This window comes from Zonotrichia albicollis, chromosome 2 (genome assembly GCF_047830755.1).
Source record: "Zonotrichia albicollis isolate bZonAlb1 chromosome 2, bZonAlb1.hap1, whole genome shotgun sequence".
NCBI classification, from domain to species: domain Eukaryota; kingdom Metazoa; phylum Chordata; class Aves; order Passeriformes; family Passerellidae; genus Zonotrichia; species Zonotrichia albicollis.
In genome coordinates, this window is record NC_133820.1 from 26,949,150 (window position 1) to 26,969,331 (window position 20,182).

The window sequence follows — 20,182 nt, forward strand, 5'->3', positions numbered from 1 at the left end:
GTATGTCCAAGTATTTCAAGTATGAAATAGTGTGGGTTATAAAATCCTAGTTTTTGTATAACTAAAAAATTTGAATTTTCTAGTGTTTTGTGTAGCAATGAATTCAAGTATTGTAAGAAACCCTTTTGAAACACCACTGTTGTTGTTTAGTTTGTGCTGGTGTAACCTTTACAGATTTCACATGTAAAATGCATTGTACTACTTTTTCAGGTGATGTTCACAGAAGATGACGTTAAATTTTATCTGGCAGAATTAGCACTTGCTTTAGACCATCTACATAGTCTTGGAATAATATACCGGGACCTAAAACCAGAAAAGTAAGGCTCCCCTGTGAGAAATGCAGTGTATTACTTTCATTTCTATAGCACTTCTTCCTGTGTACTTTTTCCCAACTGTTAAACTTTGGTAATTTACTATATAAATTGAACAGAGGGAGGTGGAGGAGATTTATGAGCTATTTTAATTTAAAAGGCTGGATTTCACCTGTCTCAAAGAGGAAAAAGGATCTTAGCTTAGGACTTACAGGGGTTTGTTGAGGGAACTTTAAACTCTGTTTGAAGAGAAATGGGAGCAAAGCCAGAGGTAAGCCTGTGGATGGCACATGACTCTTTGAGGGACAATGTTCCTCCAAGGTCCTTTGTTCTGCCATAGAGGTAGAGTTAAGGGATGGAGGTTCTTTCAGCAGCAAGGATGAAAGGAGTATCAATGTTAGAAATCCCAGAAGCAGAAGACAACAACAAAAAAATATTTGTACAAATCAGCAGCAACAGGAGGACCAAGGAGAATCTCCATTCCTTGTTGGATATGAGGGGAAACATAGTGACAAAGGATGAAGAAACGGCTGAGATGCTTCATGCCTTTCTTGCCTCAGTCTTTAATTACAAGACCAGTTGTTGTCAAGGTGCTAAGCCCCCTGAGCTGGAAGACAGATTGGGAGCAGAATGAAACCCCCATAGGAGGAAATGGCCATCAGACTACTGTGCAACTTAGAACCCCAAAAGTCCAGGTCAACTGTGGAGGTCCCAGGCCACTGACAGTTGACGAATGTGACACCCAGCTATAAGAAGGGTTGGAAGGAGAAGCCAGGATGTCAGCCTGACCTCGTTGTCAGGGAAGGTCATGGAGTCATCATCTTGAGTGCCATCATGTCACATGTACAGAACAGCCAGGGGTTCAGGCCAGGCCAGCCTGGGTTTATGCAAGGCAGGTCCTGCTTGACCAACCTGATCATCTTCTATGATGACGTGACCTGCTTAGTGGGTGAAGGAAAGGCTCTGGATATTGTCTACCCAGACTTTAGTAAAGCCTTTTGTAACATCCAACCCTTAAGGGGAAAGGGCCACCCAAGATTTGTAAATGCTTGTCATGGAAAGCAGCAACGGAAGTCAGAGTGTCTGAAAAAAAATCACAAGGCTTTATTAGTAAATTATATACCTGGCATGGAAATTGGCATTTTAGTCCCTGACCTACTATAAAAGCACATGCAGTGGGGTTTAGGTAAAGGGGTAAGATGAAGAGAGAAAAGGTGAATTAAAGAGAGAGGAACAGAGAAAAAGAGATCACCAGTTTTGGCTACAGTGCCAGTTCAGCTGTTGGGACATCCAGGGTCCGGGGGGTGTCAGCTGGGCTTGTTGGGGAGATTTTTTTATAGATAGGTTTCCCTGCCACAAAACTAAGTTTCTTGTTTTCTGTAGAAATTAGTTATTAGGCACAGTCTGTTCTTTCAGACCTTTCAGGAAATGGGTTGGGGGGTTTTTGGGAATATTGGGGGGTCTTTTCTTCCCCTACAGTCCATGCCTGTTTCTCAACCTCATTCCTGCACTTGTGCTGTACTGGGTTGTGCTTATCTTCAGGAATTAGAACGAGGATGTTTGTCCCAGAAAAGTGCTGCCCTATCTCTGCATGGCCTCTTCTTTGGGCACATCTTGTTCTTTCTCACAGTGTGTTATTACCAGCAATCCTTGCTTATTACAGGCAATCCTTATCTGTTACTAGCAACAATCTGTGGTTAGCCCCAGAGCCAAGTGGCTTTCAGTGTTTGAGACATATACATTAGCCCCTTATCTTCTGTGATTCTATGCCTTTGACACCATTTCCCACAGCATTCTCCTGGAGAAACTGACTTCCCATGGTGTGGATGGGTGCACTCTTCACGTGGTAAAAGACTGATTTATTGACCAGGCTCAGAGAGTGGTGCTGAATGGAATTACATCCAGCCAGAGGCTGGTCACCAGTGGTGATCCTCAGGCCTCTGTGTTTGACCAGTACTGTTTAGCATCTTCACTGGAGATCTGGATGAGGGGATTGAGTGCACCCTGAGCAGTCCCACAGACAGCACCAAGTTGGGTGGAAGTGTTGATGTGCTGGTGGGCAGGAAGGCAGTGTTTGCATGTGGCACTTGAGGACAGATTTTCATGGTTCCCACCATGGAAACTGCAAAGAGAAAGGGAAAGGGGCCCGGGTCATGTCTTGCCCCCAGGATGAAATGCAGATGGAGGAACTAAATCCATTGTGAAAGGGGTGTTACAAAATCCAGTTCTTGAATACTGTGCTTGCTTTGCAATACAGTAATATTCAGTGGTAATCAAGGACAGTTGGCATCTCTGAGAAGTGTGGCCTCTCTTGTGATTGAAGTGAAAAGGTGGAAGCCTAAGGTCTGCTCCCAGTATAGGGCCTGTGGGTCCTGTCCTTTGGTGCAGCATGAGGGTATTTATTACTCAATGTTACTTGAAGTGGTCAACATATGGTAATTACAAATTAATACCTGTTATGTATACATATGGAAACATACCTGGTGTATAAGAAAAATAGAACTATGTCTCTGTTTTTAACAGTTACAATACTGCTGCATGTGCTGCAGATAGCCAAAACTGTTACTGCATGCTGAATTTAATAAAATATTTGAATAAAACTCTAGTAAACCTGTTTCTTAATCTTTAAAAAGAAAGAGTAAATTAAATCAAAATGTGTAGTTTGAATGTATCTTCTAAGAATTCATTTTCTTGCATGTTTAATTCTCCCTGTCTTTGTGTATCCTCTGCTGTTTATTCTCAAATATTGTCAGCATGTTTTCTGAAACAATACTTAAGATATTTTAATTAGTTTTTAATATTGTTTTTATTATTTTTTAGCATCCTGCTTGATGAGGAAGGACATATCAAATTGACAGGTGAATAAAGGAATTGCAATACTAGGTTCATTTCTGTTTATAGTAAAATATTTGCATTTTCCTTTTGGTAAACCAGTAAGATATAATAAGTAATTTTAACTGATCAGTAATTTAGCTGTGGAAGCAAGTAGTGTAATTTGGTTGAAATAAATAAAATCTAAATATTTCAATAAGATACCTGCTTTACAAGTATATCTGATGTTATGGACCTATGATAATGTGGGGAGGGAAGGAGAATCCTGGAAGTCCCATATTAGCGTTCAGTTGTCTATACCAATGATAAAAGCAAAACACATCATATTATGGTAAAAGTATCAACCATGAACTTTTTGTTTTTAAAAATTACATTTGGAATTATTTTTATCCTTTCAGATTTTGGCTTAAGTAAGGAGTCAATTGATCATGAAAAAAAGGCCTACTCTTTCTGTGGAACAGTGGAATATATGGCACCAGAAGTTGTTAACAGACGAGGCCATACACAGAGTGCAGACTGGTGGTCTTTTGGTGTTTTAATGGTAGGTTTCTGGCAAATGTAAATAATAGCAAAATTGTGATTTGCAAGGTCTGGTGAAACAAATCAAATACTAACCCCTAAGGTGAGCTTTACATGAATTTTAACTACAAAGGAAGTCTAAATTGTGTGAAATCAGTAACACCACAGACTTTGGTCAAGAACATAGACTAGGTTTTATATCAACACCGATAATATACCATATTTTTATTATCATTTCAATCAAATACTCTATAATAGTTTGAATGTTATGGGGACCAAGAGAAATACAGAAGTATACAGAAAAATGCTGTTTATTCCAAAGAGGGGAAGAAATTCATATTCAAATTTTAATTTTGAATTTACATTCAAGAGGAAAAAGGTGATTGGCAACTTTCTAATTAGAATCTATAGTGTAATTACAAGTTAGTGGAATAATGACAACTGTTCCACTGTTGTTCTCACCCATCATGTTGATCTAAATTACACTGACCTGGTATGGGATATAGTTTCTCAGTTTCTTATGGTGTTTCTACAAGGGGTAATTACTGTAAAGCTTCAGGGTCAGGGGAAATATTATGTATATGGAATATGAATTGGAAAATAATAATAGATCATGTTTGCTATTTAAGGAATGCTGAAAGACTTCTAATATTTAAAATATTTGTGTGCATTTTTGACATGGAAATTAAGCAATTGTATAAATGTATTCATTTCTTACTGCTTCTGCTACATAACTGTAACAGTACAACTAATGTGTGTGCTTTGTAGTACAAGAAGGACTCTTGTGTCTGAAAATAGGTCATCCTATGGCTTTATGATGATTAGAATGCTGTTGTGATCTGAAAACTGACTATGTAAAAGTAGCACCTGATAACTGAACTCTCTCCAGACAAGCACACACACTCCTCACAACCTCACATTTTATCATTAAGAGCAGTCAATTAAAAGATAATTACAGTGTAGTTGCAGAATATTTGTTGTTGATAACACAAACATAATTAAACCTCAGCTTTAATTTATAAAGGTAGAAAACATAATTTGGTGTTCATCAAGTGGATATGGTGTAATTGAAAATTGCTGTGAGATGTTAGCTGTGATTGGGGTGGCTTTCAGTCTGAAGTGCTCTGCATGTTAAATGCTTTGGCTTCTACTTTGAATACAAAAATATGACCTTAAAAACCAAATTCTTTAAAGTAATATGAAATACAATGCAGCTTTTTCTAGGACATATTTTTATTACTTGCATTTATAGTTTGTAATTTTCATAACCAATCTGTAAGTATCCACTTTTAACTCATTCTTAATTTCTGAGCTGATCAAAAATTCAAGTGATGATTGGTGTGGTATAAGTACACAGGAACTAGAGTGAACAGAATTTATAGCATAGAAATTGAGACTTTGAAGATATTTCAGCAAATCATTTTGCTTCTTTTCTTGTGCTGCTTGACATGAAGTATGTTTAAGCCATTGTTAAGAACTGTATTTCAATTTGTCCTTTAAAACAGTGACAGTTTTAAGGGATGCCATACAAGTAAAAGCATTCATTTAAAGTTTTCAGAAGCACTGAGGTACTCTCCTCCTGCAATAAAACATAAGTAGGAAAGGCCAATGTTGGCTTATTCTATAAGTACTGTTGGCTTATTAATGTTGGAATATAGTATTTGGGAGGGGTGACAAAGAATACACGTGTTGAATTGTTAATACAAGCATGTGTGCTTGTGACAAATTAGGAGCTTGTAAAAGAAACTGTATTTCATGCAAGTGTAAGTGGAGCACTCCAAATTTAGCTTTAAAAAAAACAAACCTTTATAAGTGCACCTTATAAAGATCTTGCTAAACCACAAACAAAATTTTTTTTATACTTACAGTTCTGGCTTATCCCTCTCGCATCTTCCTGACAATTGTCCTAGGTGTTAAAGTTAAAAGTAGTCTTTTTTTCATGTTGGCATTATTATTAAATTTAATTTTTAAAATATATCAGTAAGAAATATTATCTAGACTGTAAAGTATCTACCAGTAGTGAGGAGATGGCAGTAAGGAATTCAAATTTTATTGCAATAAAATGGTGTTTTAAAGAATACTATTAGTTCAACTTCATGCTCTTATTGTAGATCTACAAATACTATAGTCATGCATTATTTATTCAAGTTATCCACTCCATTTTTTTATGTTTAGGAGGCTGAGTGTTTGGGTCATACCAGAAAAGAGAGGAATAGAGGATACCTTGTGTTCAGGGTGACTTATGTTTGCATAAACTGTTCCAAGGGTTCCTTTATAATTATTTTCATTTTGATGTTATTAACTGAATGCCATGAAATTGCATTGAACTAAATTGCTTTGCAGTCTTTAAACCAAAAAAATCCAATTTCTGCCTAAGTGCTGGCTGCCATGACTGCTGCCAGCCTGCTTTCACTGCCTCACTTAGATCTGATATCCCTGCAGCATACTGCAGTCCAACAGGAGTGCCTTTATATTTATCTATTTTTACTCAGTCACTTTCAGAGCAAATCAGTATTTCAGCAGTGTCTGTTGCTGACTGCCAGGCACTGTAGAATGTGCATGCACGTACTGTGTAGCTCTTCCGTGTTCCTTCAGGCTTTATTTCCACTGTATGCCTACAGTAACCACTTTTCATCATGCATGTCTTTGTCAATCAGCTAACCTTTTCCCCTTCCCAGTGAAGGCTGTGTACATGCCAATTTTCAAAATGTTGACCTTTTAAAAAATTTCTGCATGAGGAGAAATCATCACTAACTTTTCAAAGGAAAACCTTTTCCCCTATCCCCTCCCCTTTGTTTAAAACTAAAAATACAGTTGTACAGATCAAGTCTTCCTAGGACAAAATTTTTAGGCAGAAATTAAACACAGAACATTATAGTCTTAAGTTGTTCAGATAAAAGGATGTGTAAAGCAAGCTACCATTATAGGAAAATATTTTGCAGCTTTAAAAATGGCAAAGGCTGCTCAATGTTCTTAGCAATTGAAACTGTACAATGAAGTTGTTTTGCTCAGACTTGATTGTTAACATGCATGAATTTTGGAAGGTTAAGATGCTAAGTAGTTTTGTCAAAAATTAGTTTTTGTCCAGGTAATGTAATTGATGAAAGTTTTACTCTATACAGTTTGAAATGCTCACTGGTACTCTACCTTTCCAAGGGAAAGACAGAAAAGAAACCATGACTATGATTCTCAAGTGAGTACACTCTTATTTATATATCTCATCAGGTATTCTACAGGGATGCCCTCCGGGCTGCAATATCTAATTTCTACTCCTCCCTCATTTTCAAAGGTACTGGTAAATCCTCACTCCCTATTCCATATTATTAATTCCCTTTGCTTCCTATCTAATTTGCTTCACTATTCCTCCACCATACCAGGTACAAAGGATTTCATAGCAGCTCTTAAATCTGTAATAATAACTTCTCCAACCACATGATCTCTCCCATCTTAGCTCCATAATATTTTTTTAACTTTCTTATCCTTTTTGATAACATGTGCATTTTTTTCTTGTTGGGTTTTTTTTTCCTTTGTTTAGGTTTTTGGAGGTTTTTTGAGAAAGTATTTTCACTCCTCATCCTTCTTTATCTTACCAGCTCCTCACTCTTTATATTAATGATGCTGCCAACAACTTGCCTCCCCAATACTCCTCCCTTCTGTACTCTCCTATGACTTGCCTTAGCTCCAATTTTTCCCTTTGCTATTTTCAGCATTGACTTTGCATTAGTTCTATTGTGGGAATTGCTTTCCTTCATGCAGTTAATGTTCTTGGTTTTGCTTATGAAGGTCTGCTTTTTTCTTTGCCAATTCCCCACATATTCTCTAAACTAGTACAACCTATGGCGTAAATGCCCCATTTTTGGGACTGTGGCCAAACACTGTGCAAACAAGTCTGTTTCCTCATATCATAGGTTCACTTCTCTGTTTCCATCTATTTTTAACTAATACCATTTTTTTTCCATGGAAGTTCATAAGATTATCTTAGTTTTCTAATTTGTTTTCTGCTTCATTGTTTATCATTGTTCTCAGTCCTGTTAGCCAATTGTCTACCCATATATCAAAGCTGGAATTTTTTTTTCACTAAAAGCCTCTTTTGAAAAATAAATACATGGAACTTTTAATATTTTCTCTAAATAATCAGAATATGAAAACCACTAGAAAACACACCCATTATTTTCCTGGCTTTTGCTTTCATAATGCATACATCTTATGTTATTCCTTGGTTTTTTTCTTCATCTTATTTGCAAATGTATTTAGTGATGCTAGTTTCTTCTGCTGCCTCAGCACTATGTGAGATCAAATCTTCATGTTGTGATTATTCAATGTCTTTTAACTAAAAAGTTCTATCTATTCACAGCAAGCATAAACTCCTTCTGACCATCTCCTATTTACAAGAAGCTAGTCTGAGATAATTCTGCTGCACTCTCACTTGCTTCAGGAGCCATGCATTTTTTTCTGTGTGTTTTATGAGTCATATCTTTCTCTTCTCTTTGCCTGCATGTGACTCTGCCCTGTTCCTCAACAGTCTTTTCACTGTTGCTATAAATATCTTCTGTATTCAGCTGCCATGTAGAATATCCTTGCATTTCTCCAGGTAATTGACATTCATAGTCATTCATAGCCCAGAGAGTGGTGCTGAATGGAGTGAAATCCAGCTGATGGCCGGTCACAAGTGGTGGTGTTCCCAAGGGGCCAGTCCTGTTAAACATCTGTGTCAACAACCTGGACAAGGGGATTGAGTGGCAGTTTGCAGGTGCCCCCAACCTGGATAAGAGGGAATATGGATCTGCTGGAGGGTAGGAAGGCTCTGCAGAGGGATCTGGACAGGCTGAATCAATGGGATGAGGCCAGTGGGGATGAGTTTCAGTGGGGCCAAGTGCCAGGTCCTACACTTGCATCACAACAGCCAGGCTTAGGGAAGAGTGGCTGCAAAGTTGCCTGGCAGAAAAGCACCAGGGAGCGTTGGTCAATAGCTGCTGAACATAAACCAGTGTGTAGCCAGGTAGCCAAGAAGCCAAATGGCATCCTGGCCTGTGCCAGCAGTAGTGTGGCCAGCAGGACCAGGGCAGGGATTGTCACCTGTACTCAGCATTTGTGATGCTACACCTCCTGTGTCTAGTTTTGGGCTTCTCGCTGTGAGCACACTGAGGTGCTGGAGCGAGTGCAGAGAAGAGCAGTGGAGCCAGTGAAGGATCTGGAGCACAGATTCTGTGAGGAACAGCTGAAGGACCTGGGTTTGTTTTTTCTGGAGGATGTGCAGGGGTGACCTTTTCACTCTACAGCTCCCTGAAAGGAGGCTGTAGCCAGGTTGGGGTCGGTCTCTTCTCCACAGTAAGAAACAACCAGATGAGAGGATCATGAGTGCACTGTGGGAGGTTACGACTGGATATTGGGAAAAATTTCTTCATTAAAAGGGTTGGAACAGGCTGCCCAGGGAAGTGGCTGATTCACCATCCCTGGAGGTTTTTTAAAAAGATGTGGCACACGGGGATATGGTTTAGTATTGGACTGAGTGATGCTGGCTTAATGGTTGGACTTGACAGTCTTAAAGGTCTTTTCCAACCTAAGCAATTAGAGGTTTCTATGATTCTGTAATTACTTTCAGATTTCATTTGAGACTATATCTCTTAATGAGATACAACTTCTTTCCAGCTTTTTTCACCTTCTAGTCTTTGCAATTGTTAATGGTTTCAAATAGCTGCACAGAAAGTGTGCTATGATGTAAAGACATTTACCCTCTTTAAATGTTCCATATTCTTATTAATATTATCTTGCATAGAAGTGTTTTTCTTTTGGTCATAAAAGCAGCTGAAAACCAGAAGATATTTTGAAGTATTTTCTGATTAAGTCCACACTTTTTTTCTGGTCTGTGTTTTCTTTTTATTTTCCACATACGTAGTATATTTTTCCTTAAATTTTCCATTAAACTTTAAAATGGACAGGTGTGCATATGAATTCTGGTTTCCATAGTGTATATTTACAATATATTGCTTTTCTTACCTTCTGTTCCTAAAAATCCACAGAAAATGCATTCTTCTTACAACATATTTTTTCAAGGGTTCTTTATTTCTTACAACATTATCAAGAGAAATTTTTGTTTATTCTTGTGTGTTTTATGTAAAACTGGGAAACCCTGCAGTTTGAAGAAATCATAGGTCGCTGCAACAAAGTTAAATTTTTAAACATTTTTCTCCTTTACTTAAGTGATATCCCTTCATATAAAATTTTGCCATTGTCCATCAGGAATGTCAGAAAAAAATTGCTGTCACTCATGTAGTTGCATAATGTAGGAACTCTGAGGAGCTGGTAATTGCCTTTCCTTCTCCTCTGTCATGTGCCTGGTACAGGATTTTGTGAAAGGTGGTGGTGCATGGCAGTCAGGAAGAGGTGGATGGCCCACTGCCCATTCCTCCCCTCCACTGGTGGCCTTCATCTGTCTGTAGTATGTTATTGAAGAGTCCAAAGAAGCCAATGTTTTTCAGATTTTCCTCCTCCCTGCCCTAGCTTTTTTAGAGCTGAAAGGAATGGAAAATTTACTATGTTCTAGTTTTAAAGTAATGAGTAGTGAATCAGTGGCAAGCACCTATGCATGTACACAAGTGATAGAGAGGTGAATATCTACAAGTACCTGGAATACAAGACAAATCAAATTCTGATTGAAACACAGAGCTTGTGTCATGGACAGTTACAGAAAAATACAAGCTACAGGTTGAATTAGTGATGGAAAGGAGGCAATGATGTCCCTCTTTCCCATTATCATAGTTACAAGAAAAAGTAAGACCTAGTAACAGTGAGAGAATGAGGGCTCAACATTAAATGGCAAGGAAGAAAATATGACAAGGATTGCAAAACAAAATGAAGTTAAAGTACAGAAATTTAAATCCAAGAATTCAAGGCTGGCAAATTGTAAATGTATTATTTGAAGTAGACTAGGGAGGGGAGCAAAAAGGAAAAGAGGAGTGGGGTTTTATTGTTTGGTTTTTTGGGGTTTTTTTACCAGCTAATCCTGCAAGATCGTGTCCTACCTTAATTGAATTTCTGTATTCTAGTTTGTTTCCTGGGTCATCTTGTTGTGTGTAATAGTGTGGTACTTTTCTTAGTCCTTCTATTAGATAACTATCAGAATGCTTTGTTTGGTGTCATTTGCTAGTAACTGGACCTATAAGTGGATCAAAGCATATTATGGAGATTTACAGGTTTATAAACTGCTATTCTCTAGCTATTCTTCTCTACATGTTTTTCCACCTTTTCTTCCACTTAAGTTTCTGAGTCATTGCTGAAAATACTATACTACTTAGAAGAAAAATTAAAAACCCAAACATGTTTACATGACTGACAGCACTTTTGCTCTGTGTCTGATGTCTGAAGGCAATTTCTCAGTGATGCTACTTCATTTATTATGGACTTGTTGAATGGCAAAGGACAGGGGGAATGCAGAGTTAATTCTTATCTAGATATGTTTGTATGCTATTAATTATTTTTCTTCTCTAGGGCCAAACTCGGAATGCCCCAGTTCTTGAGTCTTGAAGCACAGAGCCTCCTGCGAATGCTCTTCAAAAGAAACCCAGCAAACAGATTAGGTAAAGTTTTTAGCAGAATATTTTAAATTTGATCATAATATTCATAACATCAGTGATCATTAAACTGACTAAAATTTTTTCCTATGTAAAATAGACTTTAAAGGAAGAATGTAGTTTGCCCTTCAAATATTATCATTTCTGCTAGTCGTACAGCTAAAATTAATGCAGAAGGAATAAGAAATATAATTTTGCTAGCCATTCCTTTGACCAAGAAGAAAATAATTCAAAGACATTTTTCTTCCTTATAAAAGGAGCAGGTCCAGATGGAGTAGAAGAAATTAAGAGGCATGCATTCTTTTCCAAAATAGATTGGAATGTGAGTATCTAATTAAAAATCAATCTAGTAAATTTCTTGGTAAAGTCTTTTATGGTATCATGTAACTTTTCCACTTCAAATTTGTACCTTCTCTTCAGAAATTGTACCGGAGAGAAATTCATCCTCCTTTTAAACCTGCAACTGGCAGACCTGAAGATACATTTTATTTTGACCCTGAATTTACAGCAAAAACTCCAAAAGGTAAAGAGATAAGAATGAGAGAATTTACATATTCAAAAGATTGAATTTGAATTTCAGATTTTTTCATTCAAAATTTGATAGAAATTATTGTCTTCGTAACTTCAAGGTGCTACCAAAATTTCAGTATTTAATCTCATATCTACATGTTAAACAATCTGCTTGTAAGTAGATGATGTATTTTTCAGATTCACCTGGTATTCCACCCAGTGCTAATGCACATCAGCTTTTTCGGGGATTTAGCTTTGTAGCTATTGCATCAGATGATGAAAGCCAAGCAATGCAGACAGTTGGAGTGCATTCAATTGTCCAGGTGAGTACATCTAATAAAAAAAAAAAAATCAGTGCTGTCTCTTGGTGGACGGATTGTTTCCTTGTCACAGAATGAAGTATCATGACAAAATCATTGTCATCTTTAAACAAGAAAAGTAAAGATCAGATTATTTCATCCGAACAAAATCTCTGAAGGTACAGGACCTGTATAATTACTGAGCAGCTACAGGTTCAAAGAGGCTTTTAAATGAAAACCTTATACTGTATGTACTGTATTAACTCTTCAGTGTCAAACCATAATTATAAGGTGGCGTAGAATAACAGATGTATTGATTTATTGGTTTTTTCCCCCATACATGAAAATGTCAGTTGACTCCTGCAATGCAGTAGTAGGAGGCACTGGACTATGATTGTGAATTGTATCCAGATGTTCTGAACTGCTGGAATCCTGTCCCAGGACATGTTCTGTCCCTCCTAAGCCACTTGGAGTTAGTTAGCTAATCTCTGCTTTTTGTGACTGGTATCAGTGCATGGTACAAATCAGTATTACAGTGCACACTCAAGCTTTGGCTTCCTTGATGTGTTTGGATGACCCCAGTGGAGTCTCCTGTATTAATAATTGTGAGGTTGTCACCTAGAAAAGGAGACCTATGTAAAAATTGTATTTCTCCCTCCTCTCTCTTCTTATAATAATTACTGACTCATGAAAACCAACTCATGATCCAAATTGTGTTGAAAATTTCTTAATGTAGGTAGGAATAAATGGTTGGATTTACTGTTAGATTTATTTGTATGATTTGGTTTATTTGTATTTTTCAGTGCACTGGTATTTTGCAAATGTCTGAGAAAATTTTAAAAAACCCAGATTTATAAAGAATGTGAATGGCCCTTGTGTTTCATTAACACTCATGTCTAGAATTGTCACAACTTGCTTTTCTACACATTACAGTTTCATGTATAATATTTTTTTAAATATAGCTTTAGATCCTTTTTTATTCTCAAGAAGCTTTCTGATTTGATATATACATCAGAATTATTTCTAATCCTGGCATCTTGCTAGAAGTTTCTGAAAGCTTCTCTGTGCTGCTTTATTTCTACGTAGTTTTGTAGATGGCATTATTGCTCTTTGTGTATGGTTTCCTTCTCGTGTAAAGATCTGTTTCTCTGCTGCCTTTCCTCTGTGCTCCTCAACAACTTCCTCACTCCTATTTCCTCTTTTCTGTGCTGCAGGATACCCAGATGGTTTCCTGCAAATGCTTTGCATCCTTTGCACAAACTGCATACACTAGAACACCATTTCCTTCCCTTACAAGAGTGAGCACTTGTCCTCCTTTCAGCTTTTTATTTCTGTGAAAGGATTTTTGACTGCCATTCCATGCAATTCCAACCAATCTGATTCTATTCAGTATCAGTATCTATCAGTCTGAATTTTCCAGCTGCCATTCTGTCTATTCAGATAATAAAAACAGTGATACTTCTTTACCATTGTTGTATCACTATTTTATCTTGAAGTCTTCTGGTTTTCTTTGGTTTGGAGTTTCTATCTTAAAATTAGTAAAGCAGCAATCAGAAAAATAATGCCATCAGTTTCTAAAATACAGTGTCCATCATTTACAGCATGTGTAATATATAATTTATCTTATAGTAAGTTTGAACAGAAGGTAGCGGGGATTTTGACCACTTTCACCTAGTAGAGTCATCAGTTAAAATTTTAAGCAAATCAATAGGAATTTTTTTAAAGCTATTTTAATAAAAAAATCAGTTACACATTAAGAATATTCATTAATTGATAATGTTATTTTGGTAGCAGTTGCACAGGAACAGCATTCAGTTTACTGATGGATATGAAGTAAAAGAAGATATTGGAGTTGGCTCTTATTCTGTCTGCAAGAGATGTGTTCATAAAGCTTCAAACATGGAATATGCTGTAAAGGTAATTATTTTGTTACAAATCACACTTTTCAGATTTTATCTTTTATTTGCCATAGAGAAACACAGAGATTAAGATTAATTTTTTTAAATGTAAAAATATTTTATGTGCAGCTATAAAAGTAAATTCATTAATTCTTAAATGAGTAAGGAGTTCATAACAGTCTTCAGTCTGCTATAACTTCCAGAATAACTTCAGCTCTGTTTTGGCTTCCTGGCTTTCAGCAAGGTATTTAATGTTGTTTTTGTTATTCTCTAGGGCTGTCTAGCACTTCTTTGAAGGCATTAAATTCTCACTTGGAATCAGTAGATTTCCCAGAACTGCAATGATAAGGTTTTCTATCTTTCTGTGTAATTACCTAGGACCAAATGGTTGCTATGAAAGCAAGAGTATGGATTAGCAGACTTTATAAGTGAAAAAAAGGCAGTCTTTAAATCCTATTCTATGGGGCAGTTCTCTTTTTGAATTGTTGAACAGCTTAGTACTTAATTATGTAAAATACAAAGATTAATTAAGTATGTAGATTGCCTCCTCTGAACCTTCCAGTTTTAATCTGGTAGTTAAATACTTTATTTTATTCTGGTTCTGGCCAGGAACAGATTTGACTTCTGTCCTTTCAATTTGAAGTAATTTCTTGAAACTGCAAGAAGATCCTGGCATAGCTGATAATTCCCTCAGCTATAACATTTGTTGTGAAGATGAACTTGCTTTTCTATTGCCTCTGTTAGGGCATTTTTTTTCTCAAGGAATCTTGAAAAAAAGAATGAGGTACCAGTGTCTGATGTGTTAGCAGGGGATGGGTTGCAGTATGGGCATAAGGGTGAAGGGCTAACATAGCAATGAAAGAGTCATTATAGAAAATTCTGCAGTTCAGGAGAGGAAAAAAATGAGAAGAACAAGAATACATTTAAGTAGGGTAAATGTTATTTTGCTTGTTTGAACAAGGTGAACTTGAGAGCCAGAGATTCAAATGGACTTTTGTAATGAGTGTGTTTGAATTAACTCTGAGAAATTTTTATTTTTACTATTTTTTTTTGTTCTCTTTCTCTCCTGCTTTCTTTTACTGCACCAAATGTTTGAGATTAGCATTGTGAAAATCTGTTGATTAGCATCATCCAACCAGTATCTTGTGTTAAATTAGGAACTTCCCATTTTATTAAATAATGGATCACTGAAGTCTTATCTGCTGAACAGCCTTGCATTATTTATCACAGCCAAAGAGGTTAGGTCACTTATCCTCTGAAATCATTTTCAAAAGAAATTTTTTCATTTTTCCCAACATTTTTTCCTTTGCCTTGCTTTTCCAATGTAACAAACTTGGTTTTGGTTATAATCTCTGCCTTTTGCAACAATAAATACTTCTTAACTGTTGATGCTAATAAGCAAACCAAAGCATTACACTAGATTCACAAAAAGAATTATGCCCATGTCTGTATGTGCTCTTACAGATTATTGACAAGAGCAAAAGAGATCCAACAGAAGAGATTGAAATCCTGCTGCGCTATGGACAGCATCCAAATATTATCACCCTGAAAGATGTAAGTGGTGTTTTAAAGACATTCTTTAGTGTATTACAGTTCCGAATACCTTCTAATTTGAGAGATGAGAAGCTACATATTTTAGATTTATGTTCATGTTTTTCAGTATTTAAATATGAAACAGTGCAATTTATTCAGTAGTATCTAGTTTTTTACTGGGATGTCTGTGTTTTCTTTTGAAGATGCATATATTGTGGTACAGCGTTGTTCTAAGGAGTCAAATAATTCGTCCTTCATAAATCCTAGCAAGAATAATTTATTTAATGTTGGCTGTGTTTTAAAGGATCAGGGAAGTTTTTTGATTGCTTAGTTAACTTTAAATCTGATTTCCCCTACATAAATCAAAAGCAATTTTATTATATAACAAAGGACTTACTGTTAGCACAGTACCCAAAGTATTTTTCATGGACAGTAGCAAGTATTACTCAAGTAGTATTACTACAAGTGGTAGACAAAGTCTTTCCATGTCCATGGTTTTCACTGGTTTTTATCTTTATCTGGCCTCTGTATGAACACTGTCTAGGTATTTTTTCCTTCTATTATTTGCTCTGACCATGGAAACACTATGTCCATAAAAACGAAGGAATAATATAAGCTGGGAGGTAGAGGGTTTTCATATTGAACAGTATATTCTGATGACCCAACTGAAACAGAAAATTGTCTCCTTGGTTATTCATTGAAGAGGATTAAAAATTAAAAAGGCGTATGCTTAATGACTTTCTTAGACTGCAGGGAAATATTCTGGTCCCCCAAACCAAACCTCAGGCAAAACAGCCAACCATTTCCAGGAAGCTGAGCTCAGCTGAAAGGAGATTGCCAGACATTTTGAAGCCATTAAAACAACAGCTCGTAAATACTGTGGAGATGAGAGAACTCTGCATGAAGCTGATCTGCTATAATCTGTCTTCACTTTATCGATATCATACTGTTTGGCCCTTTCTTGGACAGAAAAAATAAGGTAGATATTCAGGGAAGCCCACCAGGGAGCTTATCTTCTTGTAAGCAAGATGCCACAATTACAGTCCCACTTTCTATTCTGTTTCATGTGGTTGGACAGTAAAACCACCTGGAAGGAGCTGTGCTGAACAGAACCTGCATCAGCATTCATGGTGCTTTTAGTGCTGCATGCTGGGCTCATGTGTTGCTTTAATTCATAACACAGCTTATGCTATTTAAGCAGGAACACAAACATGAGAATGTGAGCACTTAACCTGAACTTAAGCATGATGAATATTTTACATTGAGAACAGAAATCCAGGCAGTCTTAAACAGCTGCAATATATGCTGAATTATTTCACTTTGTAATTAATCTTTTATTATCATCAGTCATCTTCCAGCAGGAACCATCTTTCATGCACAGCAACAGCAACACACAAATAGGAGAACTACCAAAAAAAACCTCCTTAAGCTCACAAAGGGAGAAAGGCTGTAATTCTCACTCACTTCTGCTTCAAGATCAGTTCCCCAAGCAAGATTATGGAAGGATGTAAAGAGATATAGAATTCATATGTAATAGAATCTTGTGTAAATCTGTAAGAATTTGGCATTAAGTTTTTCTTGTCCTAATGCAGACCCATGGGGCAGATTGCTTGCATACCCCACATTATAGTGGTGTGCTATTGCAGCTTTCAGAGAAGATAAGGAGCATTTGGCCTTCAGGTCTCAAACTCTAGAGCACCATTGTGTGCCAAACTCTAGAGTACTATTGTAAAAATGAAACTCATTGTTGATTTGCTCATTTTTTCATTTAGTTCCACATCAGAAATGAAATGTTTCTAATCTGAAGTGCCAAAATAAAATATTTCCGTATTTAAGTGCCGGCTTTGGAAATTATTATTCTGCAAGAAACAATTTCTATCTTTTCTTCTATTTCAAGAAGGAATGCAGCAATATTTGAATTTTGCTTAAGATGGAAGTTTTCATTCTTGTTCAGCCTTTTTATGTAATTTAATTCTGAAGGTGTTTGGATTGAAACAATGGATATTCAAGAGACCAAATTCTTTCTGCAGTGCACAGTCCTCTGGGGATTTTCCTTCTGATTGTTATCGGTGGTCTTTTTCAGTTACACAGTATATAAACAAAAGGAGCTATATTGTGCTAATTCAGATATCCTTCTTATCCAATATCCTGCCTCTGACAGAGGCCCTTGTTGCATGCCTAGGAAACAGTGTAAGAAGGGAGGAAGCACACAGCTTCCAACAAAACATTACCTAGAAACTTCCCGTGCCAGACCATTATAAGTATTGTACCCTTTTTATGTAATAGTTACTGTTCTGTAACAGAACTTTTGTCCTGCTTTGAGTTACTTAAAGCATTGCCTGAAGAATCTTTTCAGAAACATTTTAGAAACCTGAATACAAGATATCCAGTCTCCCTGTCCGAGTGCTTATTTATGATTTCAAAATACCTCATAATATGTCTGTAAAATCTTACTTCCCTTGGCAAAAACCTTGATTTCTTTCTCCCTTGCATTATGTTTTGTTCATACACCTACATCTGTTTCTCACTATAGTTTCTTCCACTTTACCTTGTAGAGCAAACATAATGAGTGACCTGTGGCTTGTGCTCAGAGTTAATTTTTAAAAGTAGTGTCACATTTGTGATCTTAGCCTGATACTGTGCATCTGTGAAGAAAACTTCAGCAGTATTTATTCAAAAACAACTTAAGTTGGTAATACCATTAGAGGATGGCAAAACAAGTTGGTAGTACCATTGGTGCAAGGGGAATGGTTTGTTTGGGGTGAGTTATCTGTAGGGTTTTTTGGCTGGCAGACAGGACCAGCAGATAAAATAGTAATCAAATGCAAATTTTGCTTAAATTCAGCAATACTGAGATGTGTATGCTCTGTCATGTCAAATGAAATAAGCTGATCTCCTCATGTCATACCAGGATTAGAGGAAGCATTCCTATTAAAAAAATCCAGTTTTGTATCTAGAATTAGATCATTCTGCTTTTGAATACTGTGTTATATTTAAAGTCTTAATGCAAACACATTCAGGTGCTCAGCTGTTTCATGGGAGAAAAATTCCTGTTATATGAGAGCACAGAAACCCATCATGTCTTCATCTCCTTACGATCATAAGCTTATAAGACCCACAGAATTATTTAGCATTCTTTTTTTTTAATTTACTGAGAAAATAAATCCATCTAGTATTGTTAGGAGAAAAAAAATTTGATGCTTAGAACTTTTAGCAACTTTTTCCCAGGTAGCTTAAGACCAGGGAATTGGAATAAAAACTTCTTTTTTTATTCTTATTTTCTGTTACTTAACTGATATCTATTCCTAACTGTATTTTACTGTAATTTTGATAATTGTTTCTACTTAAACACAAGGAGTTTTTTATTTCACACATTTTACTGAAAATAACAATTATGACATCCCCATAAAAGTAGGTTGAAAAAATTAAAGGGAACAGTTTGTAAAAGATTTCACTAAAGCAGGAATGGTTTCTGGATTAAATTGGAACTCCCAGCCCAGGTTGGATGGGGCTTTGAGCAACCTGATCTAGTGAAACTTGCTCCTATGGCAGAAGGTTGGGACTAGATGATCATTAAAGGCACTTTTAGCCCAAGTCTGTGATTCTGTGGAAGTGGAACTGAAATGAAATGCTGAAGTGTTAGTACCTTAAATGTGCTTTGGCATCACTCAGTCTGTAGTGCCCTCTGGTGAGAATGTAAAGAATTCTCAAATGCTTCCCTGGATGATAAAATCCATGCAAAAATTGAGCCATTTTCCATAGAAGTAAGGGATAAGATATGCTTATTTTAATACTTTTATACTTTGGCATAGTCTTCATGTGCAGACTGATGTATAACTTTTAGGTGTTTTTCACTGTTCACAGTGGCTATTTCAGATAAATTTTGATTTTTTTTTCCTTTTTTTTTTTGTCTGACTGTTGCAATGATCTCTATCTATATTTTTAATTTAGTGCAATAATTGCTGCTTGAACTAGCTCTGGTTTTGCCCAATTAGACCAGTTTCCATTTTTTGCTACTTAATTTCTCATGTCTGGTTTCCTTTGTTGTAGTGAACATGTGTGGGGGAAACTACCTGTTATTTATCCTTTTGTCTTTAAACACTTTCATGCTAGTATTTCTATGTTATTTTGGTACAGCATTGCCTTTTTTGGCTGTTTTGTGTTCAGTTCTGAAGATGCACAACATTTGGATATAACATGTGGTTTATGAAATCAGGGGAAAGCAATTGAAGAAAACAGCTTGTGGACACACCTGCACTATCTCTATGTGCTTCACAGAAGACAGCAGAGAATAAATGTTTTGAAGTTTAAAATTTTTTGTACTTTTTGCAGGTGTATGATGATGGAAAATATGTATATGTGGTAACAGAACTTATGAAAGGAGGAGAACTGCTGGATAAAATTCTTAGGCAAAAATTTTTCTCAGAACGAGAAGCTAGTGCTGTTCTGTTCACAATAACAAAAACGGTTGAATATCTGCACACACAAGGGGTAAGTTTTCATCTCAGACAAAATGTTTTTTGCTATTGAAAGCTTCTCTTTCAGAAGCATTAACTTGTATCTTGATGCATTCTTCTGTGTGGTAATTAAGTAGTTTTTGGTAAACAATTACATTGCAGCCGAAATTTGTGTTGAAATCAAAACTTTCCTTATCAGCTCTGTATGTGTTCAGATAACTGAGATGATGCAACTGTTTCTGTTGTTCTTTA

General features: G+C 36.4%; 1 protein-coding gene across 3 annotated transcripts in view; it reads left to right on the forward strand.

Moving 5' to 3' along the window:
- Positions 1-20,182, forward strand: part of RPS6KA3 (ribosomal protein S6 kinase A3) — a 74,058-nt gene that overhangs the window by 43,392 nt on the left and 10,484 nt on the right. For 2 of the 3 annotated variants that reach the window (XM_005484346.4, XM_074534628.1), the window contains 11 exons: positions 211-317; positions 3,132-3,169; positions 3,542-3,684; positions 6,785-6,855; positions 11,151-11,239; positions 11,491-11,555; positions 11,654-11,756; positions 11,942-12,066; positions 13,834-13,959; positions 15,405-15,494; positions 19,806-19,964. In XM_005484346.4, coding sequence (XP_005484403.1) covers positions 211-317; positions 3,132-3,169; positions 3,542-3,684; positions 6,785-6,855; positions 11,151-11,239; positions 11,491-11,555; positions 11,654-11,756; positions 11,942-12,066; positions 13,834-13,959; positions 15,405-15,494; positions 19,806-19,964 — 1,116 coding nt within the window. The remainder of the gene's footprint in view (positions 1-210; positions 318-3,131; positions 3,170-3,541; positions 3,685-6,784; positions 6,856-11,150; positions 11,240-11,490; positions 11,556-11,653; positions 11,757-11,941; positions 12,067-13,833; positions 13,960-15,404; positions 15,495-19,805; positions 19,965-20,182) is intronic. The other variant, XM_005484347.4, reaches the window with a different exon arrangement.